Source organism: Micropterus salmoides, unplaced genomic scaffold (genome assembly GCF_014851395.1).
Source record: "Micropterus salmoides isolate LMB-PRFRI ecotype aquatic unplaced genomic scaffold, ASM1485139v1 Ms_hic_scaffold_11, whole genome shotgun sequence".
NCBI classification, from domain to species: Eukaryota; Metazoa; Chordata; class Actinopteri; order Centrarchiformes; family Centrarchidae; genus Micropterus; species Micropterus salmoides.
The window spans coordinates 1014957-1031621 of NW_024040152.1; the positions used below are offsets into that span (position 1 = coordinate 1014957).

Here is a 16665-nt window from a genome sequence, read left to right on the forward strand (position 1 = left end):
GGCATGACTGAAGTAACCCCTTTAAATGTCCATGTGGCACCTGTTCACCTTAATGATAGATTAATTGATTTTAATTCATTTAGAAACTCCTGGACTTTAACAGCAGGTTTTCTGCTCATGTTTCAAACTTTCTGCATATTCTAAATCTCTCCCACATACTGTATATGTTTCTACATGTGACATTTGCAGAATTATATTTTGAGACAAAAGTGTAATATTATGAGAATAAAATTGCAATCTAATGAGAATGAAGTCATAGTATTTTGACAAAATCTACCTGCCCCTCTGCTGTGTATTACCCTGCCTTATTGCTCTACTGATATGGTAGTAGGGTGCTACCCCCTTTAGACCGTCTCGTCTAACAGACACAGAGCCCATCTGGGACCCATCTGGATGAGATGAGTGCACTGATCTTCATCAGAGGTGGAACACCTGCGATCTGGCAGAAATCTCACCACAAATCCACACAGATGTTAACTTCAGCACCTATGATAAAGTGCAGCTCACGGCCGCTTCAGATGGAAGTTGGAGCAGAGAGACAGTCCAAACAAAGCAAAGCTGTCTCAGACCGAGGGGACAGGTACAGCAGAGAGAGCGACAGGTGTCTGTGTCACAGTCAGGTGTGTCCTGTTATTCTCTCACTACTTTCCGGCAGACTGTTAACCCTTTGTGTAGCAAATACACTGAACTAGAAACTGACCGACAACATTTATGCCTAAATGTTTTGATTACAATTTTGCTAGGGACAATTCACTAGTTACTGACAAGCCCTGAAGCTGTGAGCAGCTCTCACTCTAAATGCAGGCATGCTGAGTAATGATTGGGAGGGTCACGTTACATGAACTTCAAACAAATGTAGCAATATTATTGCGAGTAGCCTCCGTTCTTTGAAACCTGCAAGACAGGCTCCGTCATAAAGATTATTACATATTCATACGGAAAATATATTTGATCTTATTTTGAGTTACATCCGGGGCTGTGGCAAAATTACCTGGCAATGCCAATGGGGATTAGTACCCCAAGGGTGCTTCTCAGTTCTCTCAAATGCATCCACGTTTCCCTCACTTGCTTCTTTGAAATGATCCTGTGCTGCTCATGACACAGTAAACAGTAGGCTATAACAACATGTTCTCATCTCAGGGCATCAAATATGCTTTCAGAAAGCCTAGGCTGATTAAACAGTGACGATCCAAGTCGTTGCTCTGCATGAAGTGTTAGAAACTAATGATGGAACATCCCAGTTTAGTGAGTCATTTCATCATGGGTTTCCTTATCTTTCAATGGAATACCAGAAGCCTTATTACAAATGGAATTTAAGAGATACAGTATCTCACAAAAGTGAGTCCTCCCCTCACATTTTTGTAAACATTTGATTCCATCTTTTCATGTGACAACACTGTACAAATGACACTTTGCTACATTGTAAAGTAGTGAGCGTACAGCTTGTATAACAGTGTAAATTTGCTGTCCCCTCAAAATAACACATCACACAGCCATTAATGTCTAAACCGCTGGCAACAACAGTGACACTGTGAAAAGTGAAAATGTCCACAAGTAATAAATAAAATAAAGATGGGGTAGTAGCTGTTTTCTTCGATACAGAGATATATATACATATGATATGATTTAATAAAGCTAGATAAAATGGGTATCAGTAGTAAAAATGTATAACTGGATTAAAGATTTCTTAATTGGCAGGTACATTCAGGTTAGTGTGGGGAACTCTATGTCAGATACATTTTTAGTTGATGATGTAAACCCTTAAGGAAGTGTCATTAGTCGGTATTGTTTTGAATTATAATAAATGATGTTTAAAAGAATGTTAACCCAGATATTGGGAAATCGCTTTTTGCTGATGATGGGGCAATTTGGAAACAAGGGAGGAATGTTGTAAAGAAGGTCCAGAAAGAAAATTGGTCTTTGATGTGGGGATTTAAGTTATCTGTCGAGAAATCTCAATCCATCTTTTTTACAAGAAAGAAAATCAAATAAGATATTTGTTTGAAATTGTACAATCAAAGCTTAGACAGAGTGAAAACTTTTAGTTAAGTATTGAACATTATTTAGTTGCTATAAGGAATATTTATATTACATTAGTTAGATCAGTTCTAGAATATGGATGTATTATTTTTGGATCAGCTGCTAGAACATCTTTAAAAAGGTTCAAAGCCCAAGCATTGAAAAAGGAAGTATTTTGCAATGCAATATTGGATATAACAAAGGAATTAGGAGTCAATGATTGGGTCACTAGTCCAACTGTTTTAATGCCAGCTGTTCCACAATGGTTACTACCTCAGCCTATAGTTGATTTTTCTTTTCTGAAACAGGTTCGTTCAAGTTCAAGAACGTTTTGATATGCAAGCTTATGTGAACACTATGCTGCATGAGAGATGTCCATTTATTTACAATCCAGAGAATGGAAAATCAATAATGGCAATCTCGTTTGGCATTACAGTGGCTAGAGGAAGTCAATGGCAATGCTAATATGTTCAGACTCAAGTGCAGCTTTGGCTAGTCTCAAGAATACTACATCAAATTGCAGAAAGGATTTTATTATATTTATAAAGGGTAAGTAGACTGGGGATTGATATTCAGTTTTGGGTCCCAGCACATTGGCATCCAAGGGAACGGGATGGCACACACTAGCTAAAAATGGGTTGAAAGTAAATTGGGTAGAGGTGGCAGTACCAGTAAGCAAAGTAGAGATCAAAGCATATGTACGGAACAAAATTAAGAATTAAGATTAAGAAGATGCAGTGGCTATGGGAAAATGATAATAAAGGAAGACATTTATACAAAATTCAGCTAAACGTGGGGGAGGAAAAGTCATTGGGGAAGAGCAGGAGAGAACGGCGTCAATTTAGCAGAATTAGACTGGGTCACACAAAGTTAAATGCATCACTGCACCTTATTGGAATACATCCCACTGGAACTAGTGAGGCATGCAGTCAACTGAAACGATGTGGTGTTGTGTGCACTAAATACCCAAACAAAAGACTGGCTTTAAGGGATGGACTGGAACGTGAAGGAATTAAACAAAGGGACATTAAAACTATTTTTGCAGATAACTCTGGAAATATGGTGTTAAAACGCATCCTCACATATTTACAACAAACTGGACACAGCACAGTAATTTAAGGCATATTTAACTAGCATTCAGTAGGTGGCAATAATGCTCCATCTGATTGCAAGTCGCCATTAAAGAGCAAATGCAAAAAATGTGGCAGGAATACTGGGAATTAAATGAAACTGGAAGACATCTTTACGGTATACAGAGTCATGTTGATCTGGGAAGAAAACTGGGTGGGTGCCGGAAGACAGAGACAGTCGTTACCCGTCTAAGGATAGGACACAGAGGGCTTAACCACTCACTTAAAATAGATAAACACCCAACTGGACACTGTGTAAAATGGAATATTTTAGAGACAATTCAACATGTGCTGGTTGAGTGTAGAGGCTATGTGGAGTCGAGTAGAAAATAGTAGCAGTTGTAGTTCACTGTCAAGAACCTCCTTGGGGAGAAAATATGGGGAATATCTAAACACCTCATTAAATTTCTGAAAGATATGGGATTAATGGAGAGGATATAGGACTTTCAATTTTTATTTTATTTATTTTAACTGGTTTTGTTTGTTCATTTGATTTCCAGTATGCTAGTCTGCAAATCATTTGTTCCACACTCCAGTCCGGTAGGTGGCGTTAATGCTCCTAAATGCTGGTTGCCAAACAAATCAAAAGGAGAAGAAGGAGAAGCAGCAGCAGGAGGAGAAGAAGAAGAAGAAGAAAACAAAAACTACAACTACAACTTGGATTCTTCAAGAAGAACGCATCGCTAAAGTAATAATGTTAACTTATATCCGCAGTTCATACAGTAGCTACTTAATAATTATTTACAATTTAAACCTGTTTTTTGTAGTAGGGAACTAAGTTAACTGGTACTGGGGTGAATTTCACAGCGGTAACGGTAGTGGTTAGCTTGTTGATACAGTCGAGCTAGGTTAATGGCTAGCTCAGCTAGCTTCTGGTGTGCTAGCTAATGCTAAATTGACAACGTTCTTATTGTGATTATGCAAAACGTTAACGTTAGATTAAGAAATGTTATGATTTACATTGCTTTAGAAAACTTTGTGCATATTACTTGCATCTAAATAACTTAATGAAATGAAAAGATATAATGTTACTTAAAGGCTTATATTTTTTTAGGTGGGCCCTTTTGCAGTGAAGTTATTTTAACGTTATCCGGTGTGTCCAAGTATTCAGTTGTCACATTGTTCAGTCACTTAGCTAGATTGAGACATGTTTGGCTGGTCTTTGATCAGTCTGTTTGTCTTACAGCATGGCGCTCAAGTCAGGAGAGGAGCGGCTGAAGGAGATGGAGGCAGAGATGGCTCTGTGAGTACACCTGCGTCCAGGGGCCAAAAAGCAACATTTGTAAATTCTAACTTAGTGTAGCTTGAAATTATATTGTAGGTGGGCATAGAGAAAATCAGGTGGGCCTACCTCCAAGAGGTGCAGTATTTTGGAAAAATAGGCAACTATTACCATAATCCATTAAACCACACAGACAACTAGATATTGAACATCTCGTAGATGCTCTGCTGCTCACACCACAAGCCATTTTTGTTTTTTCCAGACTGTTGACATTTATGTTGGGCTGCACAATTTACACAACTGATCTCAGATGAGGTGTAGATTATTCCACTCTTAAGAATCCAAGGCAGGAAAAAAATATTGTGGTATTGCAGGAAAATCAGAGAGCGGTCACTGGGGAGCAGACGTGACAGTTTTTAGGTGCAAATGGGTGATGTATTCTTTACTTTACCAGACAAGTGGTTTATTTTGCAAACAAATGAGCAATTGTACAAATAGGAATGGATATACACATATATATAGCTACGAGGAAGGTTGTGATTGAGGAACAAAACACAAATCAACTTTCTACAGGAATATCAATAACGTGAAGTGAAACTTAAAAAAAATTTCTTGGATAGAAATTATGGGAAATATTTCTAATAAATCATATTAAATGTCCTCAGCAAACATGTCAGGTTGTTGCTGCGTTATCGCAGTGTTCTACTGAGACACCAAACATCATCAACACCATCTCCCCTCTAGCTTCTGCAGTAAGAGCTGCAGCACCTCCTGCTCTGTTAACACCAGTTAGGATAGTTTGTGAATATTTGCTTGTCTTTGAAGCATTACAGTGTTTCCCCTAGGTTTTTTTTTTTCTGTTTCCATTTTTCAGAATTCTGGGTTTCACAATTTAAGCACATTTTGTCATCAGAAAGAGTATGTAATCATGCGGTGGATTACTTAAATTTCAACAATTCAATTAGAAAATATTACAAATTAAATCAATCTGTGTGTGTCTCTGTGTGTGCGGAGGAACCGCTAAGCTCCGCCCTCGCCAAAACAACTGCACAGAGAGGACAGGAGCAGCGCCTGGTAAACAATAGTACAACATTGTGTCATTAAAGTTCAAAATAACTGAACTTTTGAGGCAAGGAGCAGGAAGCGAGTTACCTGTGTGTGAAAACGGTGTATGTTTTTTCTTTTTATGGTTGTTGGAATACGTCTGCGACTTGTAACGTAATGCCAAGTTTTTTACCGAGTGTAGTCTGTGTGAAACACGTGACTTTATAAGACACACCCTGACCCCCCCACCCTACCCGATATCATCGTCCAACCCTATTAAATGTATTCATTTAAAAATATGTTGGCTCTAGCTTTGGTAAAACAGTCCAGTCAGTCTGTCTCTGTATCTGTCTTCTTGTAGTTTTGAGCAGGAGGTCCTTGGTGGTCCAGTACCAGTGTCAGGAAGCCCACCTATAATGGAGGCAGTACCTGTAGCTCTTTCTGTCCCGGCAGTTCCAGTAGTGCGACCCATTATAGGCACCAACACCTACAGACAGGTTTGTACTATTGTTGTAGTATATGGATATTAATGTACTCCAAACAGCTGTGTGTCCTAAAGGCAGATACTGCTACTGACAGAGGAAATGGCTTTGTGCACACCATTCACCCTGTCTTCTCTCTCTCTTTGTGCCATCTCTCTTTCTTCCACTCCGTCTTCCTGTTTCGTAGGTCCAACAGACATTAGAAGCCAGAGCTGCTAGTTTTGTTGGTTCTCCACCACCAGCCTTTGTGGGACCAGGTGAACATAAACTTTGACATGCATGCACTCACTAGGGTTTGGCAATAATATACTATGTAGTAAATACTCTGTTGGTCATCATTCAGTCATTTAAAGTCATGAGTGTAATGATACTGTAATCTCATGTTTCGGCACACAGCAGGTTCATGGCTCACAGTAATATCAACAAAGCTGGAAACAAACTGTTGTACAAAAGTTTTTCTTATATGTAGTTTATAGTGTAGCAAGCTTATATCTAGTTTATCTAATAGTTTTTATTTGTTATTTTGTAAAGTTGTGCAATATGTACCCATATACAGGTGTATCTCATAAGATTAGCACATTGTGGAAAAGTTATTTCTGTGAAATAATTCAAAAAGTGAAACTTTAGCGTATTCTAGATTCAATTCACATGAAGTGAAATATTTTAGGCCTTTGTTTTGTTTTAATCTTGATAATTAAGACTTACAGCTCATGTAAATCAAAAATCCAGAACTCAAAATATTAGAATAAATAATTTACAATACAGAAATGTTGCAGAAAAGTGAAAAAGTTCTGAAAAGGGTTCATTTATGCACTCAGTACTTGTTCGGGGTTCCTTTTTACATGAATTACTGCATCATAGTGGTGTGGCATGGAGGCTATCAGCCTGTGGCTGCTGAGGTCTTATAAAGCCCAGTTAGCGGCCTTCAGCTCGTCTGTATTGTTGGGTCTCGTTTCTCTCATCATACTCTTGGCAATACCCCATCAGTGTTTCCCACAGAATGGCAATGTAACTGTGGCGTGCCTGTGCAGGGGCGAATATATGTGCTGTGTGCAGCACTGCAGTCAAATATGATTTTACCCATTTAAAATGGTAAAAAAAAATCAATATGTGACGGTCAGCATTAATATTTTGGTGGGCTGCCACAAATAAATCCATGTATGGGAAACACTCTCGATAGATTCAATCACAGTAACACCGTGGTCTGCAAACCAGTTCCTAGTGGTTTTGGTACTGTGGGCAGGTGCCAAGTCCTGCTGGAAAAGGAAATCAGCATCTCCATGGAAGCATGAAGTGGTCTAAAATCTCCTGGTGGACCTCGGTCCACTCGTTGTGAAGCTCCCCCAAGTTCTTGAATTGGCTTTGCTTGACAGTACTCTTTTCCTACCACACTTAAATCTTCCAGTCAACTTTCCATACATATATATTTTGATACAGCACTCTGCGAACAGAGAGCCCTTTCAGCAGTGACCTTCTGTGAGTTACCCTTCGTGTGGAGGGTGTCAGTGAGTGTCTTCTGGACAACTGTCAAGTCAGACGTCTTCCCCTGTGGTTGTGTGTACTGAACCAGACTTGGAGATTAAAGGCTCTTCCCAGGTTGACATTTCTGTTTGATACATTATTTATTCTAATATTTTTAGATATGGATTTCTGATTTCCATGAGCTGTAAGCCGTAATCATCAAGATTCAAACAAAAAGGAAATATTTCACTCGATTGTAATGAATGTAAGATACATGAAAGTTTCACTTTTTGAATAAAATTACAGAAAAAAAATTAACTTTTCTACAATATAGTAATATTCTGAGATGCACCCGTGTTCACACATTAAGGATTTAAACTTTTTAAAAGACTGTTGTCTTTTTTCAATGAGGGGATGGTTGAAGATGTTTTATTTACGCTCACTGTGTGACTTGTGTCTGTCCCAGTCCCTCCAGTACGTCCTCCCATGTTGAGACCAGCCTTTGTCCCACATATCCTGCAGAGACCCGGTAAGACTACTACTAGAGTGCTACTACTAGACTGCAGAGAAGCCTTTTCCCCCAAGCTATCAGACTCTTAAGTTAAAATTCATCCTCAGCATTGCTCCATTGAATATAATTTATTTCTCTTTACCATTTTTATAATTGCATCTGTATTATTTGTATATTTTCTGCTGCGTAGCAGAAGGGTGTTACAAACTTGTTTTCACTATATAACCTGTTATATTGTGAGAAATAAATCTACCCTACATACTACTAGAGTGCTAGTTTACTGGTATATTCACTTATTAGCAGTGTCTCCTCTTTAAAATAGTATCAGCAGAAATGTTATTGTTAGGTTAACATGCAGTTCAGTGATTCACCTAGGATGGATTTGTAGCTGCGCAGGTGAAGCAAAAAATGTTTGTGCCCTACTCTATATCTGAATATAGAACCCAAATACAACATGTCTCTGAAATTCTTCCAGAAGCAGTGCTGTGTGTCTATGAGCATGCAATGCGCATTAGATAGCTTAACATGTTTCAGTGTTTTCCCTAGGTTTGTGTAAATCTGAGGTGCATCCATTTGGTGCTGGTGGTGGGGGGGGGTTTAGGTGTCCTACCCCAAGTACATTTTATGGTTTCTAGCAAAAAAATATGCACTTTCAAATAATTTGATTATTATTATATATATATATATATATATACACACACACACCAGAATAGGTTACATAAGGGGGAATACATCAAGACCGCAATTTCTGCTTTGTACAAAAAAATAAAAGCCCAAATAGAGAAGCAGTGATCCAAAGTCCCCGCTGTTGCTCTGACCACAGATGACTGGAGGTCAAAGCTACCTGACTGTAGCGGCACATACCGCTGAACGGCAGATTAGTTTTTATAAGGCGCTGTTTTGTTTTTATATGCTGCTGAGAAGACACCCCAGAAGACGGGTCAGTTATAGCTCCATCATTGTTCCAAGTCAAAAAATATCATCCTTTTATGAAGGTAGATTTAATAAATAAAAATGTAAAAAATCATGTACATTTCTTTCTTTTTACTGTATCGAAAACTTACCGAACCATGGATTTTGTGAACTGCTGCACCCTTAGCGATATTGTAACCTGAAGCTTCATTTGTGGGATTTTCTGTGGGACATAAAGACCGCTGCGTCTTGTTTATTGATGTGTCTGAGCCTTTACTTGTTTTGTTCCTTGTTGTGTGTTAACGCAGAATTAGGAGCTGTGTTTTGCTTGTTAGTTTCTGCTACTGCGTGCAGAGACTTGATGGGAGATTTCGGTATATACTATATATTTTTAATGTATTTATATGGTATATTTAGTTAAAAAACGTTTTTTATTCCATGTCCAAGATTTTGTGGCATTATAACCTATTTATGATCAATAAATCTATAGTTGGTCCCGAGCCCTACATGAAATGATACTATTCTGAGACTGGCTTTCTCACTTTTTGTGTTTGTGATATGACTGAATTTAGACTTTGAATTTCCAGCATACCTGCTAGTCTCTGCCTTTGCTCACAAAATGGAGGTCATATATGTTATTATCCTATCGCTGTGTTGATAGGTGGTCAGAGGCTTCAGATGATGCGTGGTCCTCCGATAGCACCTCCTCTTCCCCGGCCTCCTCCACCTCCTCCCATGATGCTCCCTCCTCCCCTGCAGGGCCAGACACCTCAGGGTGCTTCTCAGCCCATTCAGAACATGGCTGCTGCACCTCAGGTCAGACCTCATTGAAGCATGTCGGTCTGTGTGCACATATTGCTTTACGTCTTGCTGTGATTTTGCTAGCAGTTAATGTTTCTGTAAACAGAAATAATACAGGGGGAAACCTAATTTCTCGTGTCATAACCATTGTAATTTTTCACACAATAGTTATCTTGTGACCTGCCTTATGTTTGTTGGTTTGGCTCACTCAGGTCAGTGATATGGTTTCAATGGTGTCAGCACCAACGACAAGACAGGGAGCCCTGCCTCCCGTCAAACCGACACCGTCAATCATCCAGGCAGCACCTACCGTGTACTCTGCACCTCCGGCCCACGTTGGACATAAAAGAAATGATATTAGAGCTCAGCGACAAGCCAGAATGGTATTTGCCTTTTAATTGATATTTTCAAAATGTTTATTTGTTCTGCTGCAGGTGTTGTTTTCTGAGAGCGTTTTGTGTGTTTGTCTGTCTCTTGTTTATATTTTGCTTGTGTTGCCTGGACACGTGTGTTTGAACACTAGTGACAGGATAACTACATGAATAGACAGGGGTCCTTTTTATGCGTTTGTGTATTTTTAAAATAATGTACTTAAGAGGTAAAAATGTTAGATGAATAAAGGTAAAATACTTTTATGATAACTCTAGTATGTTTTAGTAATGGGGAAGTTGGGGGCAGTGAGTATTGCTAAATCTGAAACGGGGTGGGGCACATATGAAGGTATGCTGCTGTTGTACCATCAGATTGCATGTTCATGAGCCAGTCTGAGTGTGTCTGATATGGATCTTTCAGGAAGAACTGGCAGCACGGGTTGCAGAGCAGCAGGCAGCAGTGAAGGCAGCAGGTCTACTGGACAAGAAGGAGAGAGAAGAAAACAACGTCATTGGACCAAGCATGCCTGAGCCTGAGCCCCCCCACACTGAGGTACATTAAAAAGCAGCAGTTTGCTTTCTATTGTTAATTTTGAAGCTCTCATGATTTCCTTTATACTTAGGCTTCAGGAAGAATTCAGTATGGATGCAAAGTGCACTATATTGCCAAAAGTATTCAGACACACAGTTGTGGTCAAAAGTTTACATATACTTTCCAATAATTCCTACAACTCTTTATTTTGCTATAATGGAATCACTGGAGCACATAATTCTTTGTAAGAAAAAACATGCATGAATTTTGGCTCTCTTATGAATCTGTGATGGGTCACCGCTGTAGTCATCACATTACTGTGGTTTTGTGGTAATGTGATTATCGTCACAGCCCTAGTCTGAAATCGTATTTCAAGATTCTTGAGGCATGAAGATGGGAAATGTATTGTAATATTTACAATTAAAAGTAAGAAAGATCCCCGTGAACTGTTTTTGCCTCTTTTTAATGGGGTCCAAGTCTTAATTAGAGAGTCAGACCCCTCCCATTGCCCCCATAATTCGAACCATTAGTTCGGTGCAGGTCAGTCAACCACACCAAACTGGGAAAGCTATTTTATTTTATTTTTTTATGGACCTGGCTTTGTGAAATGGTCAACTGTCACATTGAAATAGGAAAAGGAAAATATTTTGCCATAGGCTACATTATAAATAACTTAAAATGCATAGCTGGAAATTGGAATTTCCCAGAAAAATCCACAGTTTATTTAAGGTGTTTACCCTTATCAGTTATTCTGTGATAGACAAAGGATTGAAACGTTTGAACTTCTGTAAAGCAGAAATCATCAGGAAACCTGATACCCACTCAAACCCACGGAGACCAAGGGAGGCAACATGTCCAACTTAGCAAAGCATTTCACCATAGACATGCAGACTTGTTCAAAGAATTTAAAGAGCAGCAGGTTAGCGAATGAGATAACATCATTACATATTACATGGCGATTTTTCCAAAGAAATTAAGTTTAATGCGAGTGTTATAAATTTTAGTTATTAGTCATTTTTACTGGAGTCACAAACCACCCAAAAAAACATGGGTGGCAATGATGTGAATGATTGCTGTGTTTCTTAACAAAGTAAGATACAAATCACATCTTGCCTAAACAAATCATAAATCTAGCCTTTAAATCATGTGAAGTATTTGCACATTAAGGTACCATGAATATGTCAAATAATTAACCAAAAGCATAGTCAATTTCATTTATAAAGCACCAATTCATAACAGAAGTTATTTCTTTGCACTTTTCTTATATAGCAGGTTTAGACCTTAGTCTTTGTACTTCATCATAATATTATTTAACAAATTAGACCATAGATCCATTTAATTTTTATCAATTCTTACGCACACCATAATCCCAATCAATAGAAATGAACTGCTACTTACATTTAAAGAGGTGGTATTCTGCTCATTTCCAGGTTCAAAATCCTATTTAGTGGTTGTACCAGAACAGGTTTACATGGTTTAATTTTCAAAAAACACCATATTTGTGTCATACTGCACATTGCTGCAGCTCCTCTTTTCACCCTGTGTTGAAGGCTTCGTTTTAGCTATGGAGTGATGCATCTTGTGTCTAAATGATCTTTGTTGGGAGTTGCACATGCGCAGTTCCTAGTTAAGGACTACTAGCCAATCAGAAGCAGAGAAGGGCGGGTCGTGAGAAGACGGTAAACACGGCTTCCTTTCAGCTGCACATGTTGCCGACCAGCTTGGCAACATGTGTGTTGGAGTGTCGTAGTAGCCGCTTGGCGAGCGTTATGGCACATATTTTCATTGTGACTTCACAAGAAAGGGAAGTAACGGCTGGACTACAAACGAGCTGTTTTCAGTCAGTTCAGAGCAGTGCTTTCTGTGGGAGATGGGAACTCCCTTTGGGCTGGACTTTTGGCTTTTTCACTTTGCAAACCTGTTACATGCACAAAAAAGAGAGATAACTATATAAAGGAGAGGGAAAAAGCCAAAAAGCAGAATACCACAAAGACGCCAACACCTACAAACACTCAATCAAGGTAAAGGTGCAAGAAGTCTTTATCCAAGCCTCTATTTATAAAGTGTGAGGTACTACCACAAGTATACGGAACGACCACTTGGTGTCTCCTTGTAGAGATGAGGGGGGAAAAAAACATAAGTTATTGCGAGGGAAGGCAAAACTTATTCTGAGAACACACACTCTTTCCTATCAGCAAACTAAAAATATTGCGATATGTTCAACCTTAAACAACATATATCAAGGACATGATGTGACATAGGTGCCTGTGTGTGTTTGTTTCAGCCTGTGGAGAGTCCTGCAGAGGACAAAAAGAAAGCAAAGGCGGAGAAGGTGAAGAAATGTATCCGCACTGCAGCAGGGACCAGCTGGGAGGACCCCAGTCTGTTGGAGTGGGATCCAGGTACAAACAGCTGCAGGGACCGGAGGACAAAGTCTTCAGCTAAAACAGCCAGAGACTTTATGATATAGATAAATATTATGTAATATAAATTAGGAAATGCTGCTTAAACAAGAATTACAAATAATGACATTTGTCCCCTAGCAAAGGTAACATTAAACGCTGACCTCTGCTGTTCTGACGGTTTCTTACTGGGCCTGTGGTCAAAATGTTATTTGTAATCACTCACTCATTTATCAGCACTGAGTACCTGCTGCAGGATAAAGGTAATGTGGTCTGTCTGTGTTCTTCTTGTGTTTGTGTCAATCCTGTTTCTTCTCCTTGTTGCAGATGATTTCCGTATATTCTGCGGTGATCTTGGTAATGAGGTCAACGATGACATTCTGGCCAGAGCCTTCAGTAGATACCCGTCTTTCCTCAAAGCTAAGGTTGGGTTATTTTTCTGTTTATTTGCCTTGTTTACCTTGGGTGATCACTAAGATACTGAAGAAAAGTGTACAACCTAGCTCTCTATGGTTTTTGTCATCAGTTCCTAGAACATTTTACTATCAGTCACATGAATTATGCCAAATACAACATCTACGGACCTGAAAACCTCAAGAAAAGAGTGGAGAAACGTCAATTACAAATATCTCCGTGCAGCAAGGCTCCCTGAACAGTTTGAGCATGATGTGAATAAAATGCTGCAGCCTTTTACAGTCACCACATCTCAACCCAGTTCCACACATCTGGAATATTTTAGATAGAATCAAATACATAGGTAAATGATAAAAATACAAATGTAATAAATGCATCATTTAATAAAAATAAATTCAATAATATAATTTATATTAAAATTAAGTTGTAAATACATGTTTCAACGACATAAAGGAGTTCCAAATATAAATACACTCTTTCTGCTTACATTTAAGAATGTACAGCCAAAGACATCAAAGGCAACAACCCTCCTCTGTAACTTTGTCGTGAAAACTGAAAGGGATGTATATTAAACCTCTTATATTCATAAATCTACGCAAATCAAACTTAAGTAACATGAAACGAACATACTTCACTAATCCGTGTGTTACACAATTTTAGATCCCTGGGTACAGCATAGACAAATTTAAGTGCGACACAAAACAAACGGGTACGCCAGTCTGCTTTTAGTTATCGTATATATTATATGGCCGTATCATGAATACGTTTACCCACCAATGTGGCAGGTAGCCTTCCAACATTTAGCCGCCAAATGGAAAATCTACCCGCAGTAGGCACTTGGCGAATATTCATTTCCAGCCCTGGTGCATGCTTGTGTGCAGAGGTGGCAAGTAACAAATTACAATTACTCACCTTACTGTAATTGAGTAGCTTTTTTGTGTACTTTGAGCACTGGGATCTCAATCTATTTGACAACTTGTACTTTTTGAAGTAGTTTTTTAAACGTGTAATTTTACTTTTAGTTAAGTATGTTTTGTTTAAAGTATTGTACTTCGCTGCATTTTCAATCACATCCCTTACTGGGTAAAAAAAAGTGCAAGGAAAAACTTGAAACCGCTTCAAGAGCAACAGAACAGCTTTATCATGCAGTGTTAACTGTGAAAAAATGCTCTATTAAGTTACTGCTAATGCAAACTGAACACTTCCTGCTGCTGCAGCTTCACATTAAAAGCATTTATCTGGCAGAACACAAGTTGACCATTATTTTGAAGTAGTCACAGGAAATGCAATCTTTTTGTAAGTGAGATCAGCGCTGACCGCTGTAATGCAGACCGCTACAATAAGGCTACACAACAAGACAATCATCATTTTCAACAGTTTCTTAGACAGCGGACCAGTTTGACATATTGCAGTGAGTAATGCAACAGTCAGGAGCAGCAGACACAGTGAGCTGTTAGATAAAGAGCTGCAGGCGACAGACTCATGTAGTGTGCAGCATAAAGTACATAATTATGGAAAATAACTATAACTGCCTGACAGTAGTTTGTTTAGCTACCCAGACTTCTGTGCCCTGTGGTATTAAAAGGTATCCGTTACCACCAGTAGCCTAACTAATGTTACAGGTGTCTCATGCACAATAACGGGCAATAATGTTTTCATAGTTTGGTAAGATGCTTTGCTCCAAATAGCCAAATGACAGTGCTGGTTGGCATCCCATTAAAATAACCACCTGTTTGAATGTAAATAGGATATGACTTCATATACAGTCCAGTGTTTCCTGTTTTCCCAGTCCAGTGCAGCCCGCCAGAGTCTAATCTGTTCCGCCAGTTTCCTAATGAAGCGAAACATTCTCATAACAGAAAATCTCATTTTTTACCATTGATTTGCCCAAGTTTCTGTCAAACTAAAATTCAAAGCGCCATATGGCTTTGTTCCCTTATCAAATCGCAAGAGTGCAATTTAATTAACAAGTATAAATAATATTAAATCAATATAAATAAATTATTTAAGGAGGTCCAAAAAGTAACTAACTTTTAAGTAAATTTTAAATGAGTTGCTTTTGCTTGAGTAGATTTTTATAACAGTAACTTTACTTGTACCGAAAGTAAAAGTTCATCAAAGTAATCGGACTTTTACGTAAGTAGAATATTTTTGTACTCTTTCCACCTCTGCTTGTGTGCGTCTGTGTGCTGAACAAAGGAAATGACCACTATCATTTCTGTCATCAGGTGGTGAGAGACAAACGTACTGGAAAAACCAAAGGCTATGGCTTCGTCAGCTTCAAGGACCCAAACGACTACGTCAGAGCCATGAGAGAGATGAACGGTCAGTCTCCTGACAGACACGCTAAGCCTCTTTTACCTACCTGCTTTTTCAACATTTGTTGCATTTTACACAGAGATGTCCTTGACGTAGAAACTAAACAGGTTGATGTCCAACTTGAACTGATTCTTCCATCCATGTTTTGTCCTTGCATTTGTTTTTCTTTGCCAGGGTGTAAATTTAGCTTTGACACTGGTTAGTAAGTGCTGCATCTGTGTAGGTACAGCACAGAATATAAGGCCCTGTACAAACGCAGCACCCCATCTCTACATTTTTCAGGCTGGTACCATGAAAAAATAGTTGATACCCCCAGTAACATCACCCATCTTTAACTTTGTGACAGCTCGAGAGAATTGATGAGTTTGACTTGATGCACATCAGGTCTGTCGCACATACCTGCTTCTCCACTCCCTGTTTACGTTTTTGACTTGTAGCTGATTCATCAACAAGCCATATTAAGATATCTATCAAACACGTTTCAAATATTTCCCTTTGCTTTCCAGCTAATATTTTCTCAGCTGGGAAAACGCTACAGTCTGTTCCAGCTAAATGGGTCATAGGAACACCTGGAAAAGGCTGTATTTTTTTCATTTACAGAAAGCTTAGTCTTGCAGAATGTTTATTCAGCTGTTACTATTTGTAGAAGCCCTATTTGATGTGGTGTGATAATGATTTTAAAAGGACTTATTACAAGCAATATTTATGTCACTCTTTGTTTGTCCAGGTAAATATGTAGGCAGCCGCCCCATCAAACTGAGGAAGAGCATGTGGAAGGACCGCAACATCGAGGTGGTTCGCAAAAAACACAAAGAGAAGAAGAAGCTGGGCCTCAGATAGTTTATGCAAGTGGACAGATAACAGTAGTAAGAGCATGATCTGTCCAATCAGGAGTTGCACTGACAGATGTTTTTTTTTTTTTTTTTTTCTTCCTCAAATAAAACAATTTCTAAGTCGTTCACATGGACACTGTTTAATTTTACTGGATGCATTGACCTGAATATGGTTGTCACACTGCAGTACTGCTCCTCACTGTATCAGTACT

The 16665-nt window shown here is 38.8% G+C and overlaps 1 protein-coding gene across 1 annotated transcript; it reads left to right on the forward strand.

Annotated features, from left to right (window-relative positions):
* The first annotated feature begins 3693 nt into the window (after positions 1–3693).
* Positions 3694–16551, forward strand: rbm42 (RNA binding motif protein 42). Its single transcript, XM_038710332.1, has 12 exons — positions 3694–3837; positions 4336–4392; positions 5777–5912; positions 6085–6154; positions 7825–7887; positions 9443–9597; positions 9795–9965; positions 10375–10506; positions 12770–12887; positions 13215–13312; positions 15530–15626; positions 16348–16551. The coding sequence occupies exons 1-12, from the start codon at positions 3713–3715 to the stop codon at positions 16458–16460; spliced, it is 1335 nt and encodes a 444-aa protein (XP_038566260.1). The 5' UTR covers positions 3694–3712; the 3' UTR covers positions 16461–16551.
* The last annotated feature ends 114 nt before the right edge of the window (positions 16552–16665 follow it).

Coding starts and splice junctions, on each gene's coding strand:
- rbm42 (XM_038710332.1), top strand. CDS start 3,713: ATGCTGGTTGCCAAACAAATCAAAAGGAGAAGAAGGAGAAGCAGCAGC. Junction 5,913..6,084: donor GCACCAACACCTACAGACAG/GTTTGTACTATT, acceptor CCTGTTTCGTAG/GTCCAACAGACATTAGAAGC. Junction 9,598..9,794: donor ACATGGCTGCTGCACCTCAG/GTCAGACCTCAT, acceptor TGGCTCACTCAG/GTCAGTGATATGGTTTCAAT.